Source organism: Centruroides sculpturatus, unplaced genomic scaffold (assembly GCF_000671375.1).
Source record: "Centruroides sculpturatus isolate CEXI.00-Female unplaced genomic scaffold, Cexi_2.0 scaffold771, whole genome shotgun sequence".
Classification (NCBI taxonomy): domain Eukaryota; kingdom Metazoa; phylum Arthropoda; class Arachnida; order Scorpiones; family Buthidae; genus Centruroides; species Centruroides sculpturatus.
In genome coordinates, this window is record NW_019385869.1 from 374,676 (window position 1) to 392,826 (window position 18,151).

Below are 18,151 nucleotides of genomic sequence, written 5' to 3' on the forward strand. Positions count from 1 at the left end.
TAATTTAACTACTTCATTTTCTGTTTTTCAGTTGCTTCTTAACAGGAAATTATTTGTAAGAATTGTCTGTGACAATCGATTCTTTTTTGTATTCTGTACAAAATTAATCTATAGATTTTTCCAAATTTAGAAAATAATTATAGAAATATATTGTTGAAACCGGATAATAAGTAAATGTTGTTTATAATCTTATTGTTGATCGATAGAAACGAAATGTACTCAGAAAATTGCATAGTATAATATGAAACATGATTTTAAAATATTGAATTGGTTTTTTTTAATGTTGATGTAAAACACGATTCTAGATACTTGCAAATATTATAAATGAGATGAAGATTCATATATTTCTCGTTTCTTTGTTGGCTTTAGACATCAAATTTTCAAAAATGTATAAGGAAATACTAAATAAAAAAAATTAACTACATGTTTAAAGGCAGCTCAGCTGAGTAACTGATAAGTTTACATGGCTAACAATAACACGACGTGCCACTACCGTAATTCAAACAATTTTGGACCACGCTGCATTGCATCTCCAGCTAGCTCGTTTTTCTTACTAATAGTCAACATATTGAGAATCTTGATTTGGAAACTAGAGGGTGTTACTTCAACTCGGTATTATATTACTGTAACGCAGCATACTACTTAGAGGCATTAGAACTAATTAATGATTTTTATTCGCAAGTTTTCCTTCACGTGTTCTTATTAAGATAACCATCGACGTACGCTGCAATTGAGTAATGTTTTTTACATCGTTAAGTATATTGTTAGGTTAATTATAAAACCCTGTGTATCTGCTACAACATGTTCTTCAAATAAAATTACATCAAAAGTATTGTAATAACACTGAAATTAGTTCTTTTTTCAATTTTTGTGATGTAACGTTACTGTTACTTTCATTTGCGTTGTGTAATTATTTTTGTTTTGTGTAGTCGTATATGAATATTCTTCACGATTTTTTCATTATATAACATATGTAAAGTATACTAACACTTGTATAACAAATAAATTAGTTTTCTTCTACAGGAATTCGATTCAACAATATAATAGACAACATGAAACATAAGAATATGAACAGAGTATTTAAAGTGCATCCGAAACCAGAAAAACAAGAAAATCAGGAACTCGAAAGATGGAATCCTTTGCTAATGACGATGGCTTTATTCGGAATGGAATTGAATAAGAACTCGTTCACTATCCTCAACGTTAGTATTTTCACATTGGGTGTATTATACACGCTTCATTACACGTACTGCTGTTTCTGTAATTTCTACGCAAAGCCTGAAGTAAAGATGGCTTTTGCAGCATTACAATTCTTAGAATCTGATATAATATCTCTATTCTCTTTCTATCACTTTCACGCCAACAAAGGCACAATAATTCTTCAGATGAAACGATTAATCGAAATTTCTGATGTTCAAATAAAAAACAAGAAAACAACCATTTTCATATACGTATCGCTAGTTGTTTTGGATGCGATAATTTATTCGTTAATACACGTATGTGTAGATACAAAGAACATGGATGTATACTGGAGATTAAATAATATTTTTGGTGTACGAATCTCTCCAGAAAGTTCAGAAATAATCTTATGTATTGGAGAAGCTGTTTTTGCGGTAGCTTTAATGTTGCCACAATATCTGTTATATGCTTTCTTTGCTACAATCTGCAAAGAGATAGAAAATGCGCTTATTTCCGTATTCAGACGCGTTAATATAAGAGAAGATATATCAACCAATTTTTCGGTTATCTCGAGCAATTACTTGAAAATTATAGAAATTGTTGACATCATCGAAGAGGTATATTCATTTCTGTTATTTCTATGGGCATTTGTAATCGCTGGTAACATTATTTTCTCAGCCTATCTCTTCGTTTTGGATATTACTTCTTTCAATTTAGTAGATTTTATCGTATTGGTGTGCGTATCTTTTTTCCCGTTTGCTCAGTTCACCGATATATGCATGGCTTCTACCAGATTAACAGAAACTGCTCGGAAAATAGGCAAAGTTATGTACATTCGTTCTGTTAGCAGCGAGGAAAAATGTATTAAGGAGTTGGCATACAGAATGTCTGTAAAATGTTTGCAAGATTTACCTTCATTTACGGCGTGGCATATATTATATATAAACACTAAGTTAATTTTTACAATCATCAGTGTCGGATTGACTTATACTTTAATAATGGTTACATAAAATCCAAGGTAAATGTATGTATTATACATTTATTCTTGATTATGGTATTAATGCATAACCTGCTTAGAATATATATAATATTTAAAATATTAATATGATAGAAATATAGAAATGAGAAAAGTTACATATTATGTATCTAACATTTAAAATAAATGAATATCTTAAGTGGTATATAAATAGTTTGCAATAATTTAATTAAATTCCTATACTTAAAGGAAATTAAAAAAGAAACCTTTTCACTATTCTCATTAGTAATGCAATAAGTTAAGTTTATTTTAGTACTATATTCACTATTTCATCCAGTTGTTTCAGTTAAGTTATTCTGCTTCCCACAGAGCTTGCTAGATAAGTTTTTGTGTGATTTTATTATTTGTTTGAACCTATTAGTTTTAAGCATTATACTTTACTCTGTCTAACTTTTATGCAGCAGCACTACTTATTGGTGTAAGCTACAATTTATGTTTCCTTTTAGACCCACTGCTTTGCAGTCTGAAAATGCATGTAAACATTAATCGTAGAAAGACTGGTAACCTTAATTTAAAGATTTTTCTTTTCTTTTCTGTCTATCTGCTTACGTTTCCTCTTTCCTTCCCTTCTTTCGCAGGCTAAACATAAAAATAAACGTATAAAATTTTATAAAATTATTAATTATTATAATGTCGATATACACTCACTGCCAAAAGTTAAGCACGGAGCAGAAAATGTTTATGTCCAGAAAGCAATCTGCATTTGAGAGGCTGCAATTCACTGCAGAGGTAGGTGGAAGTATGCAAATATGTTACATTACTATCAATCATGGTTACATGTCACAAAATATGCAAAAGAGGCAGCCATATAAGAAGCCAGCCTTCTAAAGTGTGTGAGGAGTTGCATGTAAGTGCCAAGAAAAAGTGTGGAGAACTGACGTACAATTAGTGTGCATGACTGACATGTTTTTATGACTTCCAGAAGACGAATGACAGATAGTGAGTGCTGGCGGTGTGTGGGATGCCTTGAAGCAGGACAATCAATCACAGATGTTGCTCTTTTCTTCGGCATTCATCATTCTGTCATTTCACGGTTATGAAAACAATTCCAAACAAGCCAAACAGTTGTCCGAATACCTGTGGCCTGTCGCCCAAGAGTTACGATCCCTGCAGAAGATCTCTATATTGCTGTTGTAGCCAAGCAGAATCAAAGAGCAACCTCTACACGTGTGACATCGATGGTTGCAGCAGCCATTGGTAAAACGATATCTGCTGCTACTGTGCGCCGAAGGCTACACATGAATGGACTGTACGTCTGGGTACCATGAATTTATGTTCCACTATCCGTCCAATCCAGAGGCACACGATTAAAATGGTGTCTGCAACATGTGAATTGGACTGTATCTGATTGGGGCAACGTTATGTTCACGGATGAGTTGCAATTTTCCCTGGAGCCAGATTACAAACATGTAAGAGTATGGAGAGAAAAAGGCACATGCAATTGACCCCAGAACATCATCGAGCATCATGCATTCTGAGGTGGAAGCATTATGGTGTGGGCAGGCATTTCGTTGGGATATCGCACCGACTTGCACATCTATTGAGGGAGTTTTGTGATGGCTGTCAGGTATCAGGATGAAGTCCTCGAACCCATTGTGAAATTGTTTGCTGCAGCAGTTGGTCCTGGTTTTGTTTTAATGGATGATAATGCACGACCCCATAGAGCTGCTCTAGTTGACGACTACCTGGAGAATGAGGGATTCATGCGTATGGATTGGCTGGCGTATTCACAAGACCTCAATCCCATTGAGAATCTTTGGGATGCCCTCGGCCGTGCTGTGTGTGCACGTTTTCCCCCTGCCACTCTCACTGAGTTGCAAACTGCTCTACAGGAGGAATGACACTTATTTGATTCTGGAGTGGTTGATCACATCATGTAAAGCATGGTACCCCTTATCCTTACACAAAGTACACGCTGTGAACTTTGTGTAAGGATAAGGGGTGACCATTTACCCTATTAATGTCAGTTTTGTTTGCTTATTTGTTTTTGATTTAAACATCGTTTTGTTAATGATTCCAATATGATTTCATCTTATACTTTATGAAAATTCAATATTATTTTCATTTTTCTATGTAATTCTTTGTGCTGTTTCATGCACAAACATATTTGCTACTGTCCTGCCACATTTCGTGTCAATCACAGCTGTATTTGTCCATTTTCGCAGTTTATCGCTCCGTGCTTAACTTTTTGCAGTGAGTGTGTTTGTTATAATAGTCATTGAATTGTATTATGCGATTTGTTTACAATGCAACATTAAAAATATTCTGATTTTAAGCACGAGAAAAAAAAGTCATATCATTCAACCACTCTGAGAATACGAAATGAAAGGGTGAAGGGTTATCATCTTCTTACCATTCCATTTCGAATGAGGAACACTCTGTGAATTTTTCATAGACAGTAGATATTGGATGTGACGGGTTCGTGTGCCTCAATACTCTGTCGCTCCTCGTGTTGACCAGCTAAATCCACAATGGGCGTAGAAAAACCGCTCTCTTAATGTACACAGCGCGGCAATTATACACTATGTTTAAAATTATCTGGTTTATTATATTAAACTTAAAAATTACCTATTTCCTAATTATAAATCAGAAAAATCTGTAAACTTTATTTTCGTAAAAAATATTTTTGAAATATCTAAGATTTAACAATCGTGACAACAATATCTTATTATACGACTACACGTTATCGATTAGTGTCCTATAGCGATAATACGAGTCAGTATTTCTTTAACGACATTGATTGTTATTCATTTCTCACAAAGACATATCAACGTTGCAAAATTTCCCATCCAGGCGTATTTTCAGTAGGGAATTTAACAAGGTAAAAAGTAAATAATTATTTTTGCATAAATAAAATTTTATAATTCGTATAAATTTTTTTACAGAGCCTAAAATGTAGGCACGGGATTTTCTATGATCAAAATAGACCCCAGAATAGAAAATTAATTAGATCAGATATCGCTTTCGTGGAAAATTCTGTTTGTTAATATGGAGAATGTAGGTCTCAGCATACGAAACGAAAAATTGTCATTCCACAGTGTCTTTGTATAGAAAAAATATTCACAGGGGTTGCCCAGAGGGCTCCAAGTCTGGCCCGTACCTCTGGAACATCTTATATAACAACCTCCTGAAGTTGCAAAACAACACTCCGTCTGAGTATGATGTTCTTATCCAGGGGTACGCGGAAGACACGACTCTTCTTCTCAGTCATGTCAATCATAAGGTCCTCCAAGACAGGGTCAATGGCACGCTATTAAGGATCTCTGATTGGTGTGTGAATAACAAACTCATTATTAACTATAACAAATGTAATGTTTTGGTATTTCCCAAAGGGAATATTCTAAAAAAGGGCCCTAGTATTAAAATAGATAACATCAAGATCAAGAATGCTACCAGTGTGAGGTACCTTGGTATTGTATTTGACCCAAAGCTTAACTGGACAGAACACGTCCACTATGTGTATGAAAAGGCTGTCAAGGTAGCACAAGCGCTAAAAACAATCAGTAGAAATCAGTGGGGATATGGCCCTTCCTCAAGCAGAATTTTATACACTGCTGTAATTGAACCTATTGTGACATATGGGGCAGAAATTTGGGGTACATCAGTGACAAGGGTCCATATCAAAAGAAAATTACTTTCGATCCAAAGAATAATGGCCATTAACATCGCTAAGGCATACAAGACTGCCCCTACTGAGGCCTTACTGGTAATCAACCGAACTCCCCCCATAGACATCAAAATTAGAGAGATCCTCATCAGATTCAACTTAATTAAACTGGCTAACAACCAAATCAACCAAGACCATTTCAATGCCATTGTTGGTAAGGAAGAGTTCGCACAGGATCTAATTTCTTTAGCGGCCACTATTGCCACAAATGGCTTTGATAAATGTTCACCTAATCCTATTCACCCAAGCTTTACTCCTTCTGTATCCCTCGAGACAAGCAACAGTGACGATCAGGACATTTGTATCTTCACCGACGGATCCAAAACAGACCAAGGTGTTGGGAGTGCCTTTGTGGCTTACAAAGGCAAAGTCTGTCTTTATCAGATGTACAGGAAGTTGGCTCCGCATTGCACCATTAATCAAGCGGAGTCTTTGGCCATCAGTAATGCCATCGATTGGATCTCCAACACGAATCATAACTGGACTAACCACAACTTCAGAATCTATACCGACAGTCGCATTGCGCTTCAACAGATCGCCAAAATAAACACCACTCTACCCATTGTGAAGAAATGTCTTGGCAATCTTCAAGCCCTGAAGAAAGGAAACATCAACGTCTACTTTCACTGGATTAAAGGTCATTCAGGGAGTGCGGGGAATGATAGGGCTGATCTTCTCGCTCGTTGTGCATCCGCAAAATCTAATAGCTGCACCTACAACAAGATAAGTAGTAAGCATTTGAACAATCTCATCCACAACATCATTCTAAAGACTTGGCAAGTCAGGTGGGACAACGGTTCTACTGGAAAGCCTACCCACTGCTTCCTTCCTTGCCCCACTGACAGCATGCTTCATCCAAGATATCCCACATTTCAGTTGACATAGCTCCTAACTGGTCACGGAAACCTGAACACGTACCTAAAAAGGTTTCTCAATAAAACGGACGGGCTCTGTGACTGCGATTTGAAGGAGGAGGAAGATACTGAGCACATAATCTTCTTCTGCCCACACTACTCTACGCAACGCAAGGAGTTCATTCGTACCATCAAGGACAACGGCTTCCACTGGCCCTGTATGCTTAAGGACTTGATTTCTGACAAGAAAAACTTTTCAGCGATAAAAAGTTTTGCTACAGGTATCAGGAAGCTCGACTAGTCCCACTCTGCAATCTATGATCACCCTCAACTGACCATCTAGAAGTTCATCGTCTCCTCTCTCTGTATGTGTCAACTGTGTAATCTAGAGTATATTGTTTTAATGGTTCATTCTGTAATAAATTGGATAAGCTGTTCTATATGTTCCGCGGTTTTATGTTTTACACCAAACAGCTTCATCTGTTTCCTCTGTTATTGTACTCCTGCTAACTGAAGTTAATTTGTTTAATAGCTTTGCTTGTAATCTGTTATACATGTTTACATTGTCGCGCCTTTTCATTTGTGTTGTACCCATCCGGCTCATTCTGTATTGTTTATTGTCCACACTGTATTAATTTTCTTTTAAATATAGGCGATGCAAGGCGCCAATGGGTCCCATGACCCACCTTCCCTCACTTCCCACTATCCTATCACACTTACCCCCTCCTTCAGCCCCTCCATACTCTCAACTTCTTCTACCCTATCTCCACTTCCTTCTTACCACGGGCTATACCTCCGAGTTCGGCCCTGTCTCTTTCCTAACGCAGTGTCTTTGTATTAATTATGGAGAAAATGTATATATCTTGTTATGTCAGTAATATAATTCTTAACCCTTTATAACGAACTAAGTTTCATATAAGGTTTCTGTAATTTTATTCTATTGTAAGTAGATCAAATGAATATTATTTATAAGGCAGGATTTAATTTAATAGAGGTGAATAAATAATTATTCGGTTTAAACAATGAAAATAATTTATCAACTCTCCTGACGTTTTTTATTGTAAATTAACGATAATAATTCATATAAATCATTATTTACGATTTTGAAAGTGAAATATCTTACAATTAATATGTTTCGTAAAAAATAAAAGAAATAATTATTAATTAAAAAAAACGACGTCTACGTAAACAATAGTGAATATTATAAAGGAATTTCATCATACTCTTAATATTGAAAAAAAATGACATTTCTATTCTTGAACTAAAAAAAGTTAAATTCTTTATTTTAATTTTAAAGTAAACCTTTTACTCGAGATGAATATATTCATAAAAACGCTGTGTTTAAACAGAAAAATTTTACACAATTTTTACAAACAATAAGTAAAGTGAAACATGATTTATGAACTAAGAAGCAACACAGACATTTCTCGAATTCGAAACGACTTTCCGTGATAAAATATGATTAGGAAAAACTAAGTTAGGTGTATGCTAGCAGATAATTTTAAATGCAATGGAATAAATAACTTTTTCTCTCGTTTATTTCCAATAAAGGAAAATAATACTTTTTCGATTGGAGACTTTCTCAATATTTAAATATAAATATCCAGCAACGAGTTGGTTTACTTTTCTGACAACATTTCATGGCTCCATTTGTTACAATATTTTTTAATTGAAAGTTTTATATTCTATAATATAGCAAACGGGTGAATCTTGACGATAGGGATGTTTTATTCAAAGTTGTATATGCTAATAACGAGTGAAATCGTCATTAAGTTTGACCTTAATGAGGATACATACGTTCCCCTTTATTTTTTCATCCTTCTTACCTTTAACACACAAAATTTAATAGCAACAAAGTTTCTAATACATAATAATCCCAGTAAAATTTCAAAAATTTTAGACAAAAAGTACAGTAGTAATTCGAACACAGTGAAAAAAACCGTGCTTTCAACTTCCAATTACATCCATATATACATAAATTACTATCGAATTTTCTTCCTTATCTGCTTGATTCCACAAATGTAAAAATCTTGAGTGTCATTTTTGAACGATCGTCATAATTTCCAAGTAAAATAGATATAAATCGTCATAAATAGAAGAGTAAAATAGATATAAATTTAGTTAACAATAATAACGATCGAAATTTTATAATTTTCTATACGTATAGATTTTACTCCGAACACGATAGATCATAAATAATCTGAACGTTAAAGGGAAACGTGGTAAAAGGCACGAAATATCTTCACTTAGTTAAAATGCAAGGCTGCCCGTGAACTTCAAAATCATTTTTGATGACGTTTTTTGTTGTTTTCCCAAAATATGCGCATAAAACTTCCATTGAAAAATGAAATTTATTAATAGAAATTAATAGTTAAGTATTATTATTAATTTATGATATTAATACGAATCTGTGTTTTACTTGTTTCTATAAATAAATAATAATTATAAAATGACATAAAGCATAATGTTTACCGTATAAAGAAATTACCCTGCAAAATTTTAGAAATTTCCGAAAAAAAAAGGATTGGAGTTATTAAGTTGCAAAGTGAATAAGCAAAATCGTTGTTTTCTCGACATTAATTGGATATATACAAAAATCATAAGAAGTTTTTGTATTTCTCGACGTTTTAATTTCCTTCGAGTCCAAAAATATAAAACTTTCAATGGTTATTGTTTGACTGATCGTCACACTTTTCCTCTGTTATACATAACAGCCGAAATTTAGAAAAGCAGTGTAAAATTTATTTATTAGACGATAGCGTTTTATCCTTCGCAGGTATACATAACTTACATCATAATGAATAAATAGATACAGTCAACCCCCATAACACTGTTGATAATTCCGTTTTATATGAATTCCATGTTGTACGAATCACTTAGATTTTACAAATACGTGTTCCCGGCTGTGAACGGCTCATCTATTTGTAAAATCTAAGTGACTCGTACAACATGGAATTCATATAAAACGGAATTATCAACACTGTTATAGGGAGTCGACTGTAGACCGTTTTCCAATCACTTGAATAGTTGGCATTATTTAGGCTCGTTCCGTCAGGTTACGGTTTTTCTAGAAATAAATAAGAAATTTATTCGGATAGACCGCTTCGTATAAAATGAGCTACGATATTAATTTGCTTATTCACGTACAGTACGTTAAAGCCAATTTATAGGCAACGTGCCTTTTAGTATTAATAAATCAAATGTTCAAAGACATTACCTGATAATTTTAACATGTTTATATCTACGAATGGATAAAATTTAAATAATGTACATCGATAATTTCCCTTTTATTCTGAACACTTTACGTCATAATCCACTAGAATAATGAGGTGAATACCGACTTGATGTTAATGTTAAATACGTTTTTATTGAATAAAAAACGATGTATCTTCAATCAGTTAAATTCAAACTATTTATTAAAAACATTTTTAGCATAATTTTATTCAGAATTCCGTTTTATTGCGTAATACACGACAACTTAATTTACGTAAATTCGAAAGAACTTTGAACAAAACCGTCTTTACGGAGACAATAAAAATTCGGTGATAAATAAACCAGAGAACAATGGTGGCTCATTTTTTACAGTTAAATATAATGAAACGTTTTGAAGCGTGTTTAAAATTCTAAGCGAATACATTTAAATATCTTTCAGGTAAGTTTAGCAAAACGTTTTGTAGAAAAGTTTTCATATTTTCCATAGAATATTAAAGAAACATTACAAAGTTTCTATATAAAAATCTTTTCCTGGAAAGATATTTTAAAATATTACAGTGCGTTAATCCTGCACCTTATAATCCGGCTGCGCTTGTCGCATAAGTGCTGAAATAAGGAATTTACACTGTTACAAAATATTGGCAGTTCACAAAGAGCAATAATTACTCGTTTAATTATATTATTAGCCACTTATTGCTGCGTTCTTTATTTGATTCTCTCTTACTTTCTGTTTAATTAATATTTGCAATCATTATATTCGCAAAGGTTTATCAATCCACTAATTGAGCAAGAAGAATAAACAGCTGACGACATGATGTTTTCCGAGATTCGTTACATGTCTAACACATAAATAAATGACGAGTTTCTCTTATTATGCAATACTTGATCAATTTGCCAAAATATTGCTTACAGATTGCTCAAGTGTTAAGTTTCTTATTCTATCAATTTAATCACAATATATATTTATTGGATACAGATTCAAAAATTATTAATAAGACACTGCTATTATAATTTTACGTAGTAGTAAGTTTATGACTGTGAAACGCTTTACTTTAATCAACTGCTTCATCGTTGTTATATCATTGCTCCTTCAAAATTCTGGTCTCCAATAATTGTTGTACTTTACTTTCTCCATCAAGGTTACAATATTTAATTTGCCCCTGTTACGAAATTTATATACAATATACTCAAGCAAGCTGAATAAAAAATAATTTTCAAAGATCTGGAATACTTTATATCATTAAAGAAAATTAAAAAACTATTTGTTTTCGTTATTATACGCCCATTTACAATAATTGAGTATACCAGAAAATTACATGTTCTCTACATTAAAATTCACGGTTTGAATTAACGTGCATTTATCAATGGTAACATCTACGTGCACCGACAGAATGTTGATGCTCTGCTGTTTTGACATCCTCTTTTAGATAACGAAGTTATCGAGATGATTGCAGGAATAACAAATAATGCGTGAAATATTGTTTGCAGTACAATTACGAAAACAATTTTAACAAAAGTGGTGTATATAAATAAATTATAATAGTTGATGATTATCAATACTAATCCAGTAGATATTGCCCCTTGAATTAACGGATAACCTACGTGGCATAAACTATCTTTTAACTTTTCTTTAGTCGTTGCTTGGGATGATGTGATGAAACAATAGCATATGTGGGTGGGATAATTGACGCAAAACCCGATGCAGAGAATCAAGCACATCAGAGACACGATATCCAGATTGATTGCCCATAAAGACATGAATCCGATTGTCTGCACGGTGATAGACCCGACACAGATAGCGACGATAACAGCGCAATGCAAATTAGGTATTAAAGAAAGAAAAATGCCAAAGATTAACAAGGAAGTGATCCAAAACAGTTGAATCGTTATCTGTCTGATAACGATTCCTTGCTCGATAACAGGTGTTATCAATGTATGGATTACAACGGAAAATGGCGCTTCTTCGCCTATTTTCGATAAATCGTTTATTATTTTGAATTCGGTTACTCTATTCGAAACATTTTTCGCTAAGAATAAAAAGCGACTGGCGACAATATCAGTGTAATTTTGATTAAAGATAATGTCATTCTTAAATTGCTTGGCTCCTGTGAATTTCAAGAAGACGTTTCTAAGTGCATCCAAAAAATCCTGCTTCTGAGTGAGATCGTAACCTCTTAAGGAATACTTCGAAATAGAATGATTTTGAAATACCTTATAATATTTTAACCAAGAAAATTCGTACTCGTATCCGGCTATATTTTCAATAGTGTGAAATTTCTGCATTAAGGCATTAACTGACTCTTGGACTTGTGGATTAGAATAATCTAAAGTTTCGTTAATTACGACGTGCACCGTAAAGGGGTATTGGGTAAAATATTTATAGAAAACGTGAAATCCCTGTGTAATTTCGGAGCTTTCTGAATTGAATTTGTAAACATTCAGTCCTTCCTGTAAGGACATAACACCCCATATACCAACTGACAATAATATAAAATATGATAAAATAATAAGTACTTGTGATACAGGATGAAAAATAAAAGCTGAAAATGTATCTCTGAAGAACTTCATAAAACAGTCTTCATTTTCTTCCTTGTAAAAGTCACTTTGTCCAAGAGTTTCTGTAAAATGTTTTGTAAAGTTGAATTAAGTAGGTTTGTATAAAAATATAATAAATAAGAATTTTTATGATATTAAATGTCATTGAAATTTTCACCAAAACAGATAATTTTAAAAGTATTTTACGAACTAATCAACGTTAATTTATTGAATACAACGGATGAAAGCGATTGTACGTTACAGCAGAATTCAATTATGATTTTACTACAGATAAAATGTAAGATGGAACTACAAATAAAATATTCTTTAGAATCAGAAACGAAAGTAGCTTACTTTTTCCTTGAGGAAAACAAGTAATATCACCGTTATAAACAACAACCATAAACGTTAAAGCCTTAAATATCACAATCATTACGAACATTCGTATATTGACGTTTGTAAAATCAAGTTTTGCCCCTACATATTCGATGCACTATACAATAAAAAATAGAATTATAGCATTGAAATCAAATGAATGAATTCAAAATAATGTAAATGAATTTAGAATAATGAGGAAAAGTTATATGGGACATTAAGAAGAAATATTGTATGCCTGTATCCATTCTACTCTGTAAGAAGAGTCTGTTTGACAGTTGACGAAAACAGGAACCCCCAAACTACAGGAGAAAGGAAACATACTACTGGCAACGTTCTCAAAGTATGAATCCCATGTGTATGTGCGAATGGTAATAATAACACCGACTCTCACTAGCTAGTTCTATTCTAATTACACCTATTACAGAACTACTTTTAAAAAAACTTCATAATTATAATTTAATATCAAGTTCTATATAGTTTAATGGATATTTTAGTAGGTATTTGTATGTGTATTACAGAATTTTCCTGCTTAATCTGAATCTTTTTACAGTATCGCCTACAAGCATGTTTTAGATTACAGTATTTTTTAACACACGTTTAAATGTTCGTTTTCAGGTACGCCACGAAAGAAGCATTCGATTAGTGTATTTTCCACATTTATAATAAGTTTTACACTATACTGTAGACACCGTTGAGACATTTGTTTAAAGCAACAAAGGGAATACCGTTTTTTATTCGAGGACCTAGGATTGGAACCGGATTAGTTTAGAAACTTCATCAGTTGTTTCTTTGAATGGAAAGAACATCTTTCCGATTGCCTTCATTCTATGAACAAAGAAACACATGAAAATGTAACATTATATACATGATATTTAAATACGTCTCATTCCTCTCTTTTTATATACAGTAAATACTGATAAGTAATATATGCAAATACAACATGGGAAAAAAATATTGTTGACTGAAGTGTACAGTACAGTACAGTACATTGTATAGTCTCTAGAGCCGCTGTTTTCGTGCTATTATATTTAAAAAGTATAAGGTACGACTTGAGCAACCTTACCAAGAATATATGTAAAGTTTCTTTATCACATCTTTCGATATGCTTTGTTTGCACGTGGTCCTTCCTTCTTGGTCTTCTAGAAGGTTTTGTCTTGACCTTCTTTCGTTTCCCGCCATCATTATTGTTTCAACGGCTTCCGGTTTTGGACGATTAACTATATCTTTACATCCCTCCGCTTTGTAGATCCAAGTGTTTAGGGGGAATCATTGTCTTTCATTACTTCTCGTAGATTCAATTTTTACTTTGTAGATCGATTCTTGACAGGTCTCCGTGTTTCGTAATTTCAAACAGCGGAAAATGTGAACAAATAAGCTTGTTGTTATTCCTACAATTGTCACCAGACCGACGATGATTCCTATTAAAATACTTATTGTTAGAATAATAGAGGTCGAATTACTGAAACCTTCGCTACTATCTGTCAAACAGATAAAATTTGTCGAATTATCTTGAATGGCATTCCGATCTGGATTGGATAATTCATGTGGTAATGTCTCTCTTAACGTTTCTTGTACTTTTCGATTTCTGTCTTTGAACTTATTTAAATCTTCAATATTGTTCATTTCTGTTCCTTTTTCGTAATAATAACCATTTTTATTTGCATCGTTATTGTTTCTTTCATTAATACTTTTAGGGAATTAGCCATTTTGTATTATGTTCTCGAATTTGGTTTCCATTAATTAATTTTCCTGAACACTTTCCTCGTTTGTCCCTTCTATTTTATGATTCGTTTAATCGCGATTTGTCTCCACTTTTTTACTTTTGCTTCGTACTTCGTTGTATTCGACCTCAGCGAGATTTAGTTCCCGTTTCTTTCAGGCGATTTTCGCTTATTCCAACAGTCTCGAGCCTAACGAAACCTGTTTTGGCATCCCAAACTCTTACAAATCTTAGAAGCATTTGGCTTTCTTTTGTGTTCCGAATTAAATTCTTCTTTCCCATAACCAAAATTACTCCTTGTGGACTTATTGACTCGTTTTTGTTTTAAATTTTCTTCGATTTTCAGTCTTATTACATAAAATTCTACCAAAGTTTTTGGTTTTACGGTTACGAAATATTCCGCCATTTCTCGAGGTAACCTTTCTGTCATTAGCGGTAGTCTATTATTTGAAAGTCTTTCAATTGCGCTAACTTCCCTAAGCTTTTTTTCTTTCGAAATAAAGTTTCATAACCATTTATGGATCATATTCTAACCTTACGAAATCCACGATGGGCTCGTTTTATTGTAATCCGAATATCCCCACGAAAGTTTGTTTAAATTCTTCCCAACTCTGATTTTCCGAGTGTTCGATGTACCAATTTAGGGCTTCCTCTTCTAGGTAATCTCCCATTAACATTATTTTGCCTTTTTCGCTCCATCCCATGTATTCCGCAACCGATTCAAATCTCCTCACCCAATTCTCTGCCTTAATCGTGTCGCTGTTACCCCGAAATATTTAAATATTTGGCTTACTTTTAAAGGATTGCCTATCCTTTTCTCTTCTACTCATTCCTTCTGCGAAGGGTTCGTCGTCTCCGTAGGTAATTATTTTCTTTAGTTTCAACCTGTCGACTTGTAAAGTTTCCTTGCACGTCTTTCGATATCCGTTGTTTGCACGTGGTAGTTCCTTCTTGAACTTCTAGAAGATTCTGTCTTAAACTTTTTTTTTCTTTCCCGCTTGCCTATTGTTTCAAACGCTTCCGGTTTTGAAGGATTAACTACACCTTTACATATGTAACAAAGCCGGGAAACAATTAACATGTATGTATTATTAAAATCAATTGTTTTTTTGTTTGTTGTCACATTCACGCAAAAATATAACTTTCACTTCTTACATTTCTCACTTTTAAAAACATATAACATAAATCATAAATAAAACACTCAAGAAATAATATTTACTATTTTCTAATTTCCAATCCACAACAAAGTTCCTATTAAATAAAGTCAGTTAACCAGAGTTTCAATAAATTTTTAGAAAGATGCCTTGTCATTAAAGAGTGTTTAAACTATTATTAAAAAATCTATGGAAAAAATTATACAAGTTAATAAATTTAAAATTTTTACCAAAAGCTGGTTTAAATGTAAAAGGATGAAGACCCTTCTCTTCCCTGTATCCACTTAATGCCAGACATCCGCCGAAGAAAAACAACTGAAAGAAATAACTGAAGAAGATGCACGTTGCGGCATACAAACAGAATATTCTTACACCCGGGAATGGTGACGTCATGGCAATGCAATAGGAGAAGAAATTCGTTAGAGACGTTATGGTGATGGACACTGCAGCGTTGCGATACGTCTGTTCCATTCGATTTTCTACGCTGCCATTGCAATCTGTTACCTTCCAGCAAGCCAATACGACAAACGAGTCGTCCACTTCCGTAGCTTTAATATATACAAGTATTAAAAATAGATAAAGCGAAATTTATTATTATTTGCAAATATATTATAGTTTAGCTTACCGAGAATAATGAAAGGAAGGCAGACGTTCCACCGAAGATTTTCTACTCCACAGGCGGATAATAATCCAAAAGCGGTAGCCACAGCCAAACCGGCGGATATGACACTAGCTACACCTAACCAGGGTTTGGACTTCACCCAATTGTTAGTCATGTTTGTGGAGATGGAGAAAATGGCCACTACGACCACAGCCACGCTTATCAAGAACACTAATTCCTGTGAAATGCGTTTTACTTGATAATCAGTAGATGCGAATGGATCGGGAAATGTTTTAATATGCTGGAAAGTATAATCTCTTAGCTTGTTGTAAACTGCCTTTGTCCACTCTTCATTCCACTTTTTTTTACTTGCATTCGATTCATCTAGTACATAGTATAAACGAATGGCTTTTGCTTCAATTATGTATCCTTTGTCGTCTGTCTTTACCCCCCCTAAATTCAGACAAAGGATTTTGTACGCGTATGTTAGAGGATCCATATTAACGGGATACTTCATATTTAATAATTCATGAATAGCATTTTCGGAGTCGTTTAGCAGATTAATGAGAGTATTTTCTAAACACTTGCCATCTACAATCTGGCACACGTCAGAGTAACCAATAATCTTTCCATCTACGAAAGCTGTGGTGTTTTTTGCAACCTTATCTACAATTTGTATTTCCTCTAAGAATTCTTTCCGTAAAATGTTGCTTTCTCTGTTATATACTATGTAGATCATTGGAAAAAGCGGACGTTTAGTAAGTCGTAAAAAATCGAAACTTCCCGAATTCATAGGGAATGTCTTTTCTATAAATTGTTTGGCATGAAAAACGTTACCCCTGTCCGCACCTAAGAGACACTCGTTGTCGTCGTTGGTTAGAATTTTTATTATCCCAATTGATAATAAACTGGAGACAATGATAGGAACAATGACGAAATAAAGGGGATATCGACTAATTACCACACCAATTCGACCAATTATACTGGATACGGTGTGTGTCAGACACAAACATTTCGTGCTCTTTGAAGTGTCGATTCTTCTTACCTAAATAAATTTAAATAGAAATTATTTTAGCATATGCATTTGAAATGTTTAATACAGTCGAGTAATTTTACCTGTATATTCATTGCTATCTTTAGTTAAGAAAAACCTGGATTGTCCTAATAATATTTAGTGTAAGGTGCTTCACGATGATTGATTCTATCTGACTGAATAATGTACTTTTTACCCTTAAAAATATCAAGTATTAAAAATTTTCAGTAGAAAATGAGTGTTTTGTGAACTGTAATTATTCTCTGTGACGTCCTCTATTCTATCTGTTCTATGTCTCATTGGTTGATTTTGTTTGAAATTAACCAGTTGAAGCTAGTCTTTGTTAAATAGTTTCTGTTTTTTTTTTCCGTCAAAAACGTTTTTATTGGACGTATTCATTCGACGTTGGGATCTTTCATGCGTAAAAAATACGAAACTTATTAATGCCTGGAAGATTTATAAAAGAAAAAGTATTTTTCTTTCTGGTGTTCTTTTAAATATTGTTTTTGATGATTCCTATTAAAATACTTATTGTTAGAATAATAGAGGTCGAATTACTGAACCTTCGCTACTATCTGTCAAACAGATAAAATTTGTCGAATTATCTTGAATGGCATTCCGATCTGGATTGGATAATTCATGTGGTAATGTCTCTTATCTTTTGTGCATTGTTTTTACGATTGAAGTAAGACAATTCTATCAATAATAAACTGTCAGAATACATTTGCATTTAATAATTTTATAGTAATCAAAAATAATCTTGGAAATTTAATATTTTTCT

General features: G+C 33.4%; 2 protein-coding genes across 2 annotated transcripts; one reads left to right on the top strand and one right to left on the bottom strand.

Moving 5' to 3' along the window:
* The first annotated feature begins 3,771 nt into the window (after window positions 1-3,771).
* On the top strand, window positions 3,772-6,767 carry LOC111642644. The gene is made up of 2 exons (XM_023389012.1): window positions 3,772-3,993; window positions 5,391-6,767. The coding sequence occupies exons 1-2, from the start codon at window positions 3,772-3,774 to the stop codon at window positions 6,765-6,767; spliced, it is 1,599 nt and encodes a 532-aa protein (XP_023244780.1).
* Window positions 6,768-6,992: 225 nt separating this feature from the next.
* Window positions 6,993-17,465, bottom strand: LOC111642645 (patched domain-containing protein 3-like). Its single transcript, XM_023389013.1, has 7 exons — window positions 17,454-17,465; window positions 16,362-17,382; window positions 15,967-16,284; window positions 14,323-14,493; window positions 14,146-14,280; window positions 12,161-12,426; window positions 6,993-7,121 (listed from the first exon to the last, which is right to left on the bottom strand). The coding sequence occupies exons 1-7, from the start codon at window positions 17,463-17,465 to the stop codon at window positions 6,993-6,995; spliced, it is 2,052 nt and encodes a 683-aa protein (XP_023244781.1).
* Between the last annotated feature and the right edge of the window lie 686 nt (window positions 17,466-18,151).